Source organism: Labrus bergylta, chromosome 17 (assembly GCF_963930695.1).
Source record: "Labrus bergylta chromosome 17, fLabBer1.1, whole genome shotgun sequence".
In the NCBI taxonomy this organism is placed as follows: Eukaryota; Metazoa; Chordata; class Actinopteri; order Labriformes; family Labridae; genus Labrus; species Labrus bergylta.
In genome coordinates, this window is record NC_089211.1 from 25,823,026 (window position 1) to 25,836,305 (window position 13,280).

The 13,280-nt window shown below is 44.6% G+C and overlaps 2 protein-coding genes and 1 long non-coding RNA gene across 3 annotated transcripts in view; 2 read left to right on the top strand and 1 right to left on the bottom strand.

Moving 5' to 3' along the window:
• The first annotated feature begins 577 nt into the window (after nt 1-577).
• LOC136183153 (uncharacterized) overlaps nt 578-13,280 on the top strand; it is a 17,773-nt gene continuing 5,070 nt past the window's right edge. Inside the window, exon 1 of the long non-coding RNA XR_010668967.1 lies at nt 578-1,027. This is a non-coding gene — a long non-coding RNA (uncharacterized lncRNA). The remainder of the gene's footprint in view (nt 1,028-13,280) is intronic.
• On the bottom strand, nt 2,772-8,861 carry LOC110005697 (short-chain specific acyl-CoA dehydrogenase, mitochondrial-like). Its single transcript, XM_065965279.1, has 8 exons — nt 8,705-8,861; nt 7,679-7,828; nt 7,482-7,593; nt 7,196-7,347; nt 6,908-7,078; nt 6,544-6,681; nt 6,348-6,443; nt 2,772-2,873 (listed from the first exon to the last, which is right to left on the bottom strand). Exons 2-8 carry the CDS (start codon nt 7,808-7,810, stop codon nt 2,787-2,789), a joined length of 888 nt encoding a protein of 295 aa, XP_065821351.1. The 5' UTR covers nt 7,811-7,828; nt 8,705-8,861; the 3' UTR covers nt 2,772-2,786.
• The window catches only part of LOC110005699 (nuclear factor 7, ovary-like), a 5,048-nt gene continuing 3,708 nt past the window's right edge, over nt 11,941-13,280 (top strand). The window contains exon 1 of the mRNA XM_065965278.1: nt 11,941-13,280. This exon is cut by the window's right edge and continues 230 nt beyond it. Within this exon, the coding sequence (XP_065821350.1) occupies nt 12,218-13,280 (1,063 nt within the window). The 5' untranslated portion in view covers nt 11,941-12,217.

Below are 13,280 nucleotides of genomic sequence, written 5' to 3' on the forward strand. Positions count from 1 at the left end.
GTCAGGGTTGGTCATTTCCTCCAGATTCACTTCTTCAGATTCTGGTGTAAATTGTCTTTAGGTCCTGACAGAAATGAATAACTCATGTTCTCTGAAAAAGGAACAAAGAAAATCCATCATCTTTATCAGTTTGTAAGTCTGTAAAAACTTTGACCAATGTCTGCCACGAGGTACCAATCTGATGAACCAATCAGATGCCTCCCTGTCTCCCTGCTCGCTCTCTACCTCTTGCGTGCTCTAGCTCACACTCAAAGAGCGTCACCGATGACTTTAGGAGTTTAAACTGTGAGTTTACTGACTGCTGAATGAGACATGAGACGACGTAGTTTCTACACAATGACAGAGATGAGCTGAGGTCCACTTCTGGAGGGACGGCGCTCGTGTATGTAAGTGAGGAGGCGTGGCTTTAGAGGGAGCACAGAGGGGAGGGGGCGGTCACTGATTGGACCTTTAACTTCAGTCCAACATCTTCTTTCACCTCTTTAAATTCTAAATGTCGAAAAAAAATCCATCACTCCTCTGAGCTGTAAATATATTTTAATCATCACACTATAAATTACAGTAAAATATGTACACGTTACCGAGGCACAAGAAGTCTGAGATGAAAAACAAAGAAAACAGACGTGAAGTGTTTCAAACCGTTTCATAAAGTGATCACATGTTTGTTCACTTCCAGATTGAAGGAGGTTTTTTTTATTTCATCTGCACATTCTGGCTTTTATTTCCACTCATTCTGTGAATCTGTGAGGCAGGAAAAAGTAGGTCAACACATATGAAAGCATGCCGTCGCCCTCTGCTGGCCAAACTGCAAAATGCAAGAAAAAAAAGAAGGTGTTTTTCCTCATGTAGGCAGACTGGATCTTAAAGGGTCAGTACACAAGCTTTTCTTCTCCACATAATCAGAACTTTTGAGCACCTTTAAGGTCGAGCCTGGAGCGTCCGTCTCGTCTTTTACAATCTACATTTTGGATGTTTATCACTGAAAAGGCGACACCTGGAGGAACTTTTTTTCTGCAATGTTTGACAGGTAATATTGGAGAAAAAGTGGCGTTCACAAACTGCAGATAACCTGAACATCGTTAGCACCTTTTGAGGAAGAATGATCGACATGTTCCACATAAATAAATCATAAAGTCTGTCCTGTGTAAATGTGTCTCTGAGTCCTGACTGTCTACAATGAGGGAGAAGCTCGAGTCCCGCTGGCTGTGTTGTTGTCAGAGCCGTGTTTACATGGACGGGACGGCCGGCTCCTCCCCTTGTGTATAAAAGCTGTTTTAGTCAAGAACTAGAGAGAAGAAGAAGAACATACTCACTGATTATTTGGATGTTAGTAAGAGTTTTTAGATCACGCTCATTCTGTGTCAGTTTACATGAAATGTGAAGCTACGAGCTAACTAAAGAGCGCTAACATTAGCATGCTAACACAAGTGATTGCAGCTCGAGATAAGGACCATTTTAATTATGGTGCGTTCTTAATCAACAACTCCTTCATGTGAGCGTGAGGGGACGGGGGGGTTGGAGGTGTGTCTCTGGAGGAGGCGTGGCCTAACAGCAGTTTGCTTTGGTTTAATTCTGGAGCTCATGGGCGACATCTACTGGATCAAAAAAAGTTGCACATTCTTCCTTTAAGGTCAACCACACAGCTTCTGTTTCGTCTTTTACAAACCACAACATTTCTATGTGTTTTATTTAAAAGGCGAGCGCTCTAAAGTTATGGATATAACCACAACGGGAAAGTGACGCTTTAATCTGCAGCTCTTCACATTCACATGAAATTACTCAACATGTCAGTCAGTAAAATAAGGTCGACAGGGGACGTTTTTATGAGTTGCTTTTTAAAGTTCTTTGCAGAGATGTGTTATAAAATGACATCGAAGGCCCCGTGTCCACCTGGTGTTTTCTTTTTCTGAGCGCCAGCGTCTGAGATCGTTCTCAGGAGAAAGCGGCTGCCTTGAGAAAAATCAAACGACAGCGTCTTTTTTCTGAGCGCTCCACCCGCTCCATCCGTCAAATTGAAAATCACTCAACTTTTCAGGAAGGCGCTGTTGAAGTCATCGGCGCTCTTTTCCAAACGTTAAATATTCCCCGTAGTTTTGCCGCTTACAGTGTCGGTCATACAGCGGCCGTTGTCAACAGACTGTTGTCATAGAAACAGGAGTGACGTATTTTTAGCGCTTTTCTTCTCAGCGCACAAACGCTTCACGCTAACGCTCCCGAGCGCACAGTCGGCGCTTTTCTTACCAGAGAAAGAAACGCCATGTGGACACGGGGCCTAAACGACCTACCTGTGCAGCTCCTCCAGAGCAATGAGAGAAAACGTCTTTTTTTTATTTTGAGGTGAACTGACCCTTTAACCCTCCAGATCACTGATATCCTCTGACGGCAGCAGAGACAGGGCGTGGCCTCTCCTGTAGTCCACCGACACACGAGACGGCGGAGGTAACGGGCACGCACAATCACGTGAAACTCAAATGAGGTCTCACCCGATCAACGCGGCTCCTTTTAAATCTGAATGAATGAGGTGATGTCCCAGTGTGCGTGATTATTACTCGTCCATATTGTGGCGTGCGGCGTCTATGCTTGGTATTCCTTCAGGATCTGGCCGGCGATCACCAGCCTCTGGATCTCACTCGTGCCCTCGTAGATCTCTGTGATGCGAGCGTCGCGGTAGTGCCTCTCAGCGGGCATGTCTGACACGTAGCCCATCCCACCCAGAACCTGGATCGCCTGATGGAAAAGTGCAAAACACACCAAAAGTTAAAAACGTCCCGTCTCTTTCTGCACGCTTAACCGTCTGCGTGGTCGATTCTTCTTACCTGATGAGAGCAGAATGTGGCGGCTTCTGATGCGGTGAGTTTGGCCATGGCTGCTTCCTGCAGGAAAACACAAAAGAGGGTTCATGTCTGTTAAACTGGAGGAAAAAAAAGAGTAGAAAACTGTCTTTGGGTATCACATTTTGTGTTGCTTTCCCTTTAATTCTGTGTTTTATTAGTGCTTAGTGTTCATTGGTCCAGGAGCAATCCATCATAGCAGTCTCCAGTTATATTGTGTTTAGCGTTAGCTCCTCCCTCTTTTATAATGGCTTCTCAGTGGAATCGTTCTTTCTGGCCTTTCTCCTGGACCAAGGTTCAAGGTTGTCTTTATTATCCCTGCAATTTGTTTTGCAGTCAGCAGTAAAAACACACACATACAGACAGCCCGAAATGAGCAAACAACATAGAAAGGACTGTAAATAAATACAATAGATAAGAAACACAACACACAGTGGTTTAAAAAGGTGACGGCAGCAGGAACAAATGAGTTTCTCAACCTCTTTGTCCTGCATGCTGGCAGGCTGACTCTGCGGCCTGACGGCAGCAACTTCAAATCCTTGGACAAAGGATGACTTTGTTCTGCCAAGATTGACTGAGCTTTCTTAAGACACCTTATTTTATATAAGTAAGAAAGGTCAGAAAGGGACGATCCTGAGATTCTGACACACATTTTGCGGTTTTTGATGCTGAGTGATCCGTACCAGGTCACCATGCAGAATGTTAAAACTGATTCAATAAAACAGGAATAAAACATCTTCATAAAAGTGCTGTCAACATTAAAATTCCTAAGCTTCCTCAGAAAGTGCACACGCTGATGAGCTTTTTTGCAGACAGCTTCAGTTTGGAGTTCGAAGGTGAGTTTGTCATCGATGATAGTCCCCAGGTACTTGTACTGGTGGAGCACCTCAACAGCCTGGTTGTTAATAAAAACAGGGATTATTCCTGAAATCCACTGTCATTTCTTTAGTCTTTAGGACATTAATGTCCAGGAAGGATGACCTACACCAGTCTGTGAATTCAGTCAGGACAGGGCCGTGATCTGGGTCATCAGTGCTCAGGAGGGAAACGATCACCGAGTCATCTGCAAACTTGATGATGTGCCGGTTCTCATGTCTGCTTTGACACTCATTTGTGTATAGTACAAATAAAAGGGGAGAAAGGACACATCCCTGGGGTGATCCAGTGGAGGAATAAAGAACATCTGATACGATGCCATTTGCTCTCACACGCTGTGACCTTCTTGTTAAAAATTCCATCAGCCAGCATATAAGACCACTGTCAATGTTGTGGATGGACTTGAGCCTATCTGCTAAGATGTGTGGTTGTATGCAATTGAAATCAATAAAAACTAGGTGTGTGAGGGACTTCGCCCCCTCAAGGTGTGTCAGGACTGTGTTGAACAAAGTGCCCATTGCGTCCTCAACACCCCTACCTGACCTATATGCAAATTGTAATGGATCCAAATTTGCTTCCACAGTTTTTAAAAGTCAGTCCTTTACAAGCTTCTCAAATTACTTCATTACAAGAGAGGTAAGCGCTATAGGTCTAAAGTCACTGAGTGCTTTAGGAAAAGGATTTTTGGGCACAGGTACAATTATGGAATCTTTCCATAAACAAGGAACTCTGTGAATGTGGAGAGACAATTTAAAGATAAAACAGAAGATCCCTGCCAGCTCTACAGCACAGTTCTTTAGGATGCGCCCTCCAATTCTATCAGGTCCCAGACTTTTCCTTTCCTTGACGCTACGGAAGTGTCTCAGGACCATGCCCTCATCAACATCGATGCTGGCCTGCCCTGGGGAAACGTTTTTTAAAGTTGACTGTTCTTTACTGAAGTCGCGGTCGTTAAACGGATTAAAGAAAAAGTTCAGTTCATTGGACAGTTCAACATCAAGCTTGTCATCAAGGGAGATTGTACATTTCTTAGATTGTATCCCCGTTATAGATTTCACACCCTCCCATGCAGGTCGTGAATATCCAGAAATGAACATTTCATCTACTTTGTCCTTGTAGCTACGCTTTGCATGCTTTATTTCGATATTATTTTGTTTTTGTAGTTCCCTGTACTGAGTCATATCCCCTTTATTAAAACTGATATTTAGTTGGATAATTGTGCTCTTGACAGACTTAGAAATCCATGGCTTATTATTTGGATAGATGGAGACTCATTTTTGGGGGATGACCAAATCCTTGCAGAAGGTGATGTAAGCTGACACAGTCTCTGTGAGCTCATTAATGTCAGTACAGTTAACTTTAAACAGGTCCCAGTCTGTGCAAGAATAACAGTCCTGGAGACATTTAACTGATTCCTTCGACCAGACCGGAACCAATCTTTGTTCTGGCTTGTTCCTCTTCAGGACCGATTTGTAGGACGGAGCCAAATAGATGACGTAGTGGTCAGACGTACCAAGCGGAGATCTCCGAAGGGATTTATACGCTCCTGTCACGGATCCATAGCAAAGGTCCAGTGTTTTTGTGAGACGTGTCGGACAGGTCACGTACTGGTGGAAGTTACATAAGGACTTCTCTGGTTTACAATGAATAAAATCACCCATTACAAAGTTCAGTGCCTTCGGCGAAATCCCCTGAAGCAGTTGCACTGTTTTCACTATAGCTCTGGTGGCCTGGTTCCTTTGTGTGCGTCTCCCTGACATGAAAGTAGGTTTTATCTATTTGTGTTTTAGGTGTAACCTAAATGTTGAGGGCTGAAGCTCATTGACATCAAAAGTTGAGTTGAGGCATGGGAATGATTCCACTTGAAGGTTTTTTCCTTAATTTGTCAAGTGTTTTTTTTCTGTTTCGGAGACAAAATATAACAATTAATGATTTGCCTTGTTAACAAAATAATGTTCAATAATTCTAAACAGGCTCAGTAAACAGAGGATGAATCAATTAAACAATAAATCAAGTCTGCCTATGCATCATAAACAAACAAACAAACAAACACTAAACTCACTTACTGAAACAATAACTCACATGTGGATGCACTCGGCAAAGAAAGGTGGAACAGGTCTTGTCCTTTGGAGAGCAAACTGAGCAGTGAACTCTCCTTCCCTTTATGGGAGACCTGATCTCATTCACCTGTGGCTGATTGCTGCAGCCAGCACAGGTGTTTCTTGTTGCTCCTAATTGAGCTCAGGGAATCAAGGCAGACATGACATCTCAACGATTTGTATCAAAATATTACAGAAATGTACTAAATACACACAAATAGATAAAACTTACTTTCTTGTCAGGGAGACGCACACAAAGGAACCACAAGGATGCAAACAATACCACTCTGGAAACTTGTAACCAGTCTATACATCTAACTTGGTCCAGGAGAAAGGCCAGAAAGAACGATTCCACTGAGAAGCCATTATAAAAGAGGGAGGAGCTAACGCTAAACACAATATAATTGGAGACTGCTATGATGGATTGCTCCTGGACCAATGAGCACTAAGCACTAATAAAACACAGAATTAAAGGGAAAGCAACACAAAATGTGATACCCAAAGACAGTTTTCTACACAAAGCATCAAGTGAGATTTTTACCTTTGTGAAAGGTTTCTTTGAATCTCGAAGGAGGGCGGCCTTCCAGGTGAGCAGACGAGCGCTCTCCACCGCCACGTTCATGTCGGCAAGTTTGAACTAAACCAGGTGGAAAAAAACTCAAGATGATTTATCTATGAAGCAGGAACATCAAAGATCCTGTTTCCATTCTCTAAAAACTGATGAGGTGCGTGGTTACCTGTACGGCCTGCAGTTTTCCGATGGGCGCTCCGAAAGCGATGCGTTTGTGTGCGTAGTCTGCGGCGCAGTCCAGAGAGGCCTGAGCGATACCGAGAGCCTGAGCGGCGATACCGATCCTCCCGCTGTCCAGAGTTTGCTGAGCGGGGCAGAGAGGTGAAGACTTCACTAATCGTAATGTTATCATTAGACAAAACACGTGCTCGCTGCAGGTCACTTAGCACGCCGCTGTCAACTGCGTTTCCTGAATACGGTCTTTAACGACTCACCAGGCGGGGAATCTGAATCCTCTAACCGAATCAGAATCAGAATTTATTTGGCAAAGGATTCAGCTCTCGCTCCGACATGTTGGCTGCTCTAGTTACCATGGCGATCTTGAATCCTGCACCTCGAGGACCCAGCATGTTCCCCAGCGGCACCCTGCAGTCCTCCAGGATGATGTTGGCCGTGGACGTGGCTTTGATGCCCAGCTTGTCCTCCTTCTTCCCCAGAGAGAGGCCCGGGTGAGGCATCGGGATCAGGAAGGCGCTGATGCCCTGCAGACACAACGAGGGCACGCTCTGTGGTCACACTGCGTTCTGAGTGTGTGTGTGTGTGTGTGTGTGTGTGTGTGTGTGTGTGTGTGTGTGTGTGTGTGTGTGTGTGTGTGTCACCTTGTGTTTGAGCTTCTTGTCCGTGGTGGCGAACACGACGGTGGCCGCGGCGTCCCAGCTGTTGGTGATCCAGGCTTTGGTTCCGTTCAGCACCCACTCGTCTCCCTCCTGACGAGCCACCGTGGACGCCGCGCCCGCGTCGCTGCCGTTACCTGGAGGAGACGTGCAGATCAGTTTAGAGACACAGGTGGCTAACTTTATTTTAAAATGGCGTCTTTAAGACTCCTCAGTTTTTATCCCTCGTCTCATTAGGGGCGTGAACACGTGCGTGAGGCGTGGCGTTTACCCGGCTCGCTGAGGGCGAAGCAGCCCACCTTCTCCCCGGTGGTGAACGGCGTGATCCACTCCGTCTTCTGTTCCTCTGTGCCGAACTTCAGGACGGGTCCGATGTAGAGCGACTGCGAGGAAGAAGACGCGCACAGAGGTAAACACGACAACATCACAACACAAATATACGTTGCTATGGCGACCGACCGGGCTCACGTTGTTAACGGACACCACGCATCCCGTGCTGGCGCAGCCTCTGCTGATCTCCTCCACCGCCAAACTGTACGCCAGGTAGTCCATCCCGGCTCCGCCCAGCTCCTCCGGGACCTCCATGGCCATCACGCCCATCGCTCCCAGCTCCTGAACCTGAAAGAGAACTGTTTGTTTTTCCTGAAGTATCCAAAGTATCAAAACGATATTTTTAAAAAAACCACCCCGAACGTTTGGGGCGCAAAACGGGCCTCATGATCGTCTGGTGTGTAGCCAGCAGAGGTGTAAAGAGTATTTTAGTGTTTTTAGTTTTATTATTCTGAGGCTGTTTAGTCTCAAAGAAACCTGAGATGAAAGATAATCCAGTTATTGTTTTAAAATGAGCCTTTATGAGTTTAAATATTAGATGTTTTATTCTCTGTTTGTTTACCTCTTAGCTCCTGAAGCTTCTGACTAATCTGTTTGGTTTGAAGTATTTATTTTCACACATCTGAGATGTGTTAAATTACAGCAGCTTATAACACCCAACTTCCTCATGTCTTTTTCAAAATAAAAGCACATCAGAGATGGCAATTAGGGACTTTTATTGTGAAAAACTTTCCCGAACTAAATGTGTTTATCGCTCGGAACTTAACCTACTTAAGTAAAAGTACAGATTTTAAAAACGACTTAAAAAGTCGTAAGTACAGCAAAAAACTACTCAATTACAGTAACGTGTGTGTGTGAGTGTGAGTGTGAGAGTGAGTGAGTGAGTGTGAGTGTGAGTGTGAGAGTGAGTGTGAGTGTGAGTGTGAGAGTGAGTGAGTGTGAGTGTGAGTGTGAGAGTGAGTGAGTGAGTGAGTGAGTGAGTGTGAGAGAGTGAGTGAGTGAGTGAGTGAGTGAGTGTGAGAGAGTGAGTGAGTGAGTGAGTGAGTGTGAGAGTGAGTGAGTGAGTGAGTGAGTGAGTGAGTGAGTGAGTGAGTGTGTGAGTGAGTGAGTGAGTGAGTGTGTGAGTGAGTGTGTGTGTGTGTGTGTGTGTGTGTGTGTGTGTACCTGTTTCAGGGGAAAGGCATGCTCTCTGTCTAGTCTGCCAGCGATGGGGGTCAGTTCTCTGTCGGCGAAGTCTCTGCAGGTTTGTCTGAGGATCTGATGAGTGTCCGGTAACTCGGCCAGCGCAGAGAAACTGCGACAACCGCTGAGACACAAGCCCAGAGCTGAGGGAGAGGAACAGAGTCCAGACACTGCATACTAATTCAAATGATTCACAGACAACTGAACGTTGTGCTGGCTTCACATGCAAACAGGAAGCAGCAACAACTGTCAGGTTTTTCAAATTAAAAAGGTTGAAACTGAAGTGTAAGAGTTGTACTTTTGATCTCACAGAAGGAGATGCTCTATCTCATCTGAACGTCGTCATGGAGACGATTTATGGACACTTCTTACAGTTCTGTCTGAACGTCTTCATAGAGAGACTTTGTGAGCTGATAACATTGAAAGCACCCAACGATCCGTCTTCATCGGTGACATGGATCAGCGCCGTCAGTCCGACATGTAAATTACATCAATATCAGACCAGATACGGATATTTGATCCGATCTGTCACTTCTCTTCAAATAATCCAGCGATGCAGAGACAGTCTGGCTCACTGATCGTGTTCACATCATGTGAGAAGACATGTTTGTTTGGTTCATGTTGTGATGGGGTCAGTTTAGGTCTGAAGATAGAGCGAGTAGAGATAACGCTTCAGCTGTTACTGATATATTATCAATAAGCTGGTGTTACGTTTAGAAACACGGAGAGGATAGTTGGCAGTGTAATATAACAGCTCTTATGTTTGTGTCACAGGGTGCTTCACATTAGCCTCAACTTTCTGACGGTGAATTGAAAAACCTTCTTTTCTCAGCGTGATATCAAAGTAACCTGGGAGAATTCAGACAAAGAAAAACAGTGATGCATTCATTTAAAAACATGTAGACTTCAAGTGTTTCTGTTCTGTTTTAGCCCTGCAGAGTTCCTCCAGCTGGAGCTTCATACAGGCTCTGCAGACTTTGTTGTTTTTTATGACATCATTGGACTAACTTTAGTTTAGTTTATATATAATCAAACATAATACAGAATGTGTTTATTCTGTGACACATGATCAAAGTAAGTTTTACTGACCGAAGAGTTTAATTCATAGAGGGGGCGGGACATTGTTGATTGACAGACAGACAGTCACCATGGTTACTCACTCTCACCTGCCTGCTGCTTTGTAACGTCGTTTAGTGTAATCCCTATAGGTTCAGTTATCACAACAGGTGAGCTTCAGGTGGAGAAGCTTGATAAGTAACTTTTAAAAACTGAGAGAGAGCAGAAAACACAGACAGCAACATTTGAAACACCGGGGTTATATCTCCCCTCACTGTCTGTCTGAGCTCCAACCTGTCTGTCTCTGACTGTTAACGTCTCTCCGTGTCGCTGTCTGTAGATGTAGACTAGAAGAGAAGAGGGGGGGGGGGGGGGGGGAGGGGCGTCTGTGTGGGAGCATAAACTGCAGCATGATAAAATAAACACATTAGCCCGGTTCTACGATCTCTCTGCTTTGGCAGATCGTCAGCAAGTTAAAATCCTTCACGATCTAAGATCGCTATATCGCCCACCAATAGTTGAAGGTGCACATCGCTGTTGCCTAGCAACTGTTGTTTATAACGCTCAAGCCAATGAGGAAAGAAAGCTTACCCGCCTAAAACCATATAGAAAGAATAGGAGACACACATTTGAATGAATCAACATTGGCAACAAGGCAGAATAGAGTAAATTAGGATCTGATTTAGAACAGAATAGAATGAAATGTCAGGAAGGAGGAGGATTGCTGCCACAGAGGCTCCAGAGCCTTGATGAGGCAGAGTCTGATGGAGGCAGGTTCAGATACAGAAAGTGATGTCTCCTGGTCTCTCTTCATCTGACACCGGCTCTGAGATTGAACCTGAGAATGTTTCCGTGGTTGTCGATAAACTATTCAAATTTCAAATTCATTGGAATTTAATGTTTGTGTCCTGAAGTTTATTATACCTTTCACAACATTACAGATCTATTTATTCTTATATTTGATATTGATTATTGAAATGCTATGCAAATAATTCGTAAACAGTCAAAATGAGCGCTATGGTCTTTCAAGTAGTGATAGAAAGTCGGTCGTTCTAGTGTTAATAAATAAGTAAACATTTCAAAATTGGTCTCCATATTTACAGATTAGTTTACACATTTGTGGATCTGTGTACACATATTCAAATAGTTTTGCCACAATAATAGCTCCATAGTAATGGCACACTCTCTCTTATCTGTATGAGCTCTCTCTCCCTTTTAGAGGTTGTTCTGCAGTTATTAAAATAGTAATCAACTAAAACTCCTAAATCTATGATCAAATCTAGTTGCTGCTCTGTGTGACAGGATGATCAAACGTCCATGGTTTCTTTGATATGTTGAAAACCTCTCAGAAACACTTCAGCATGTGCACAGTGATATAGAAGCTGTGAGCAGATGGGAGCTGTATGCCCAACACTCTGCAGAAACTATGAGAAACTTTAACAGTTTTAATAACCTGATGGTTTAAATGTGCTGCACAACGCGATCGTACTGTGGAGCCGTCTGAATGACACATTTGTGGTACCACTGGAAAGCTGGGAATTTCTACTTTCTCCCACTTTTTACATTTTTATTTTAGCGTGGAAGTTAGTTTTTACAGGTTAAGACGAAGCGGCGTGCGGGCGTAGGTTCAACACGTCATTGGTCACGACAATGCTAGAGACGACTGTCACGTTTGTCTGGAACTAAAACAGTACCATATTATTAATCTTTTTATCATTTTGGCTAAATTTCATATCCATAAAAGTAAATTTGCAAACAGAAAACCTATTTTCAAACATTATTTTAATGAGCTGCAGCAGTACATGAAAACCATCCAGCACTCTGAGAACCCCAAGGCCCTGAAGACTCTTGAATGTTGTATTTATTTTAATTGTGTAAACTGATGACCCTTCCATTTCTACCCTTCCCTATGTTTTTACTTGTCTTAGTCTTTGTCAACCCCTGGCATGTTCCTTTGTTCCTTAATCTAACTTTGTAACATTGTCTGTGTTTACAATAAAGTTGTTAAAAAAAGAAAAGAAAAAGACTGTCACGTTTGTCTGCTCAGTCAGCTGATCCATGACACTCCCCCCCCCCCCCCCAGAGAAATGAGACTGTTCTCTGTGTTCCTGCTCTGAAGAAGCTCCGCCCCCTCACCTGATTCACCTGAGGCAAACCAGGAAACAGGCTGTTATTCTGCCTCACCCTGAAGAGACACACACACGCTGACAGACGGACCGACCTGCAGACACAAACCAGCACGACTTCCACTGAGAGAGGACAGGAGGAGGAGGAGGGGATACTGGGAGTACTTGTTATACTGGGAATACTGGGAATACAAACACTTCAACCTGCTGCTGAATCCACAAACTGAACGAGAGTTTCAAAGTGAAAGTAACTCTCAGGGACGGGGAGTGGCTTCCTGTTTTTTTCTGCTGCGTGTTTTGACTCTGAGAAAAAATGGCGTCCAAGTTTGAGGAAGATCTGAGCTGTCCGATCTGCCTCGACATCTTTAAAGATCCAGTGATGCTGTCCTGCAGCCACAGCTTCTGTAGAGAGTGTGTGAAGAACTGCTGGAAGGAGAAGAAGAACCAGGAGTGTCCACTCTGTAAGAGGAGACATCCAAAGGGAATATTACCTCCTGTCTTTGCTTTAAAGAACCTGAGTGAGAGTTTTGTGCAGGAGAGAGATCAGAGAGCTTCAGAGGATCTCTGCAGTCTGCACTCTGAGAAACTCAAACTCTTCTGTCTGGACCATCAGGAGCCGGTGTGTCTCGTCTGCAGAGATTCAGAAAAACACTCTGAGCACAGATTCAGACCCATCGATGAAGCTGCTGGACAACACAAGAAGAAACTTCAGGAAACTCTGGAGCCGGTAAAGAAGAAGTTAAATGTTTTTAAAGAAGTTAAAGTGGAGTTTGATCAAACAGCAGAACACATTCAGGTCCAGGTCCGACACACAGAGAGGCAGATTAAGGAGCAGTTTAAGAAGCTTCACCAGTTTCTAGAAGAGGAAGAGGAGGCCAGGCTGTGTGCACTGAGGGAGGAAGAGGAGCAGAAGAGTCAGAGGATGAAGGAGGAGATGGAGGCTCTGAGCAGAGAGATAGCAGCTCTTTCACACACAGTCAGAGACACAGAGGACGAGCTGAGAGCTGAAGACGTCTCATTCCTGAAAAACTACAAGGCTGCAGTGGAAAGAGTCCAGCAGCGCCCCCTGCTGGAGGATCCACAGCTGCCCTCAGGAGCTCTGATAGACCAGGCCAAACACCTGGGCAACCTGAGCTTCAACATCTGGAACAAGATGAAGGACATGGTCTCCTACAGTCCGGTCATTCTGGACCCAAACACTGCTCATCCAGAACTCATCCTGTCTGAAGATCTGACCTGTGTGACACGAGGAGAGGAGCAGCAGCTTCCTGATAATCCAGAGAGGATTCATTATTACTGCTCTGTCCTGGGCTCTGAGGGCTTTAACTCAGGGACTCACAGCTGGGACGTCCAGGTTGGAGACAGTACAGAATGGG

Coding starts and splice junctions, on each gene's coding strand:
- LOC110005697 (XM_065965279.1), bottom strand. CDS start 7,810: ATGGGCGTGATGGCCATGGAGGTCCCGGAGGAGCTGGGCGGAGCCGGG. Junction 7,594..7,678: donor GCGTGGTGTCCGTTAACAAC/GTGAGCCCGGTC, acceptor TCTTCCTCGCAG/TCGCTCTACATCGGACCCGT. Junction 7,348..7,481: donor CTTCGCCCTCAGCGAGCCGG/GTAAACGCCACG, acceptor CGTCTCCTCCAG/GTAACGGCAGCGACGCGGGC.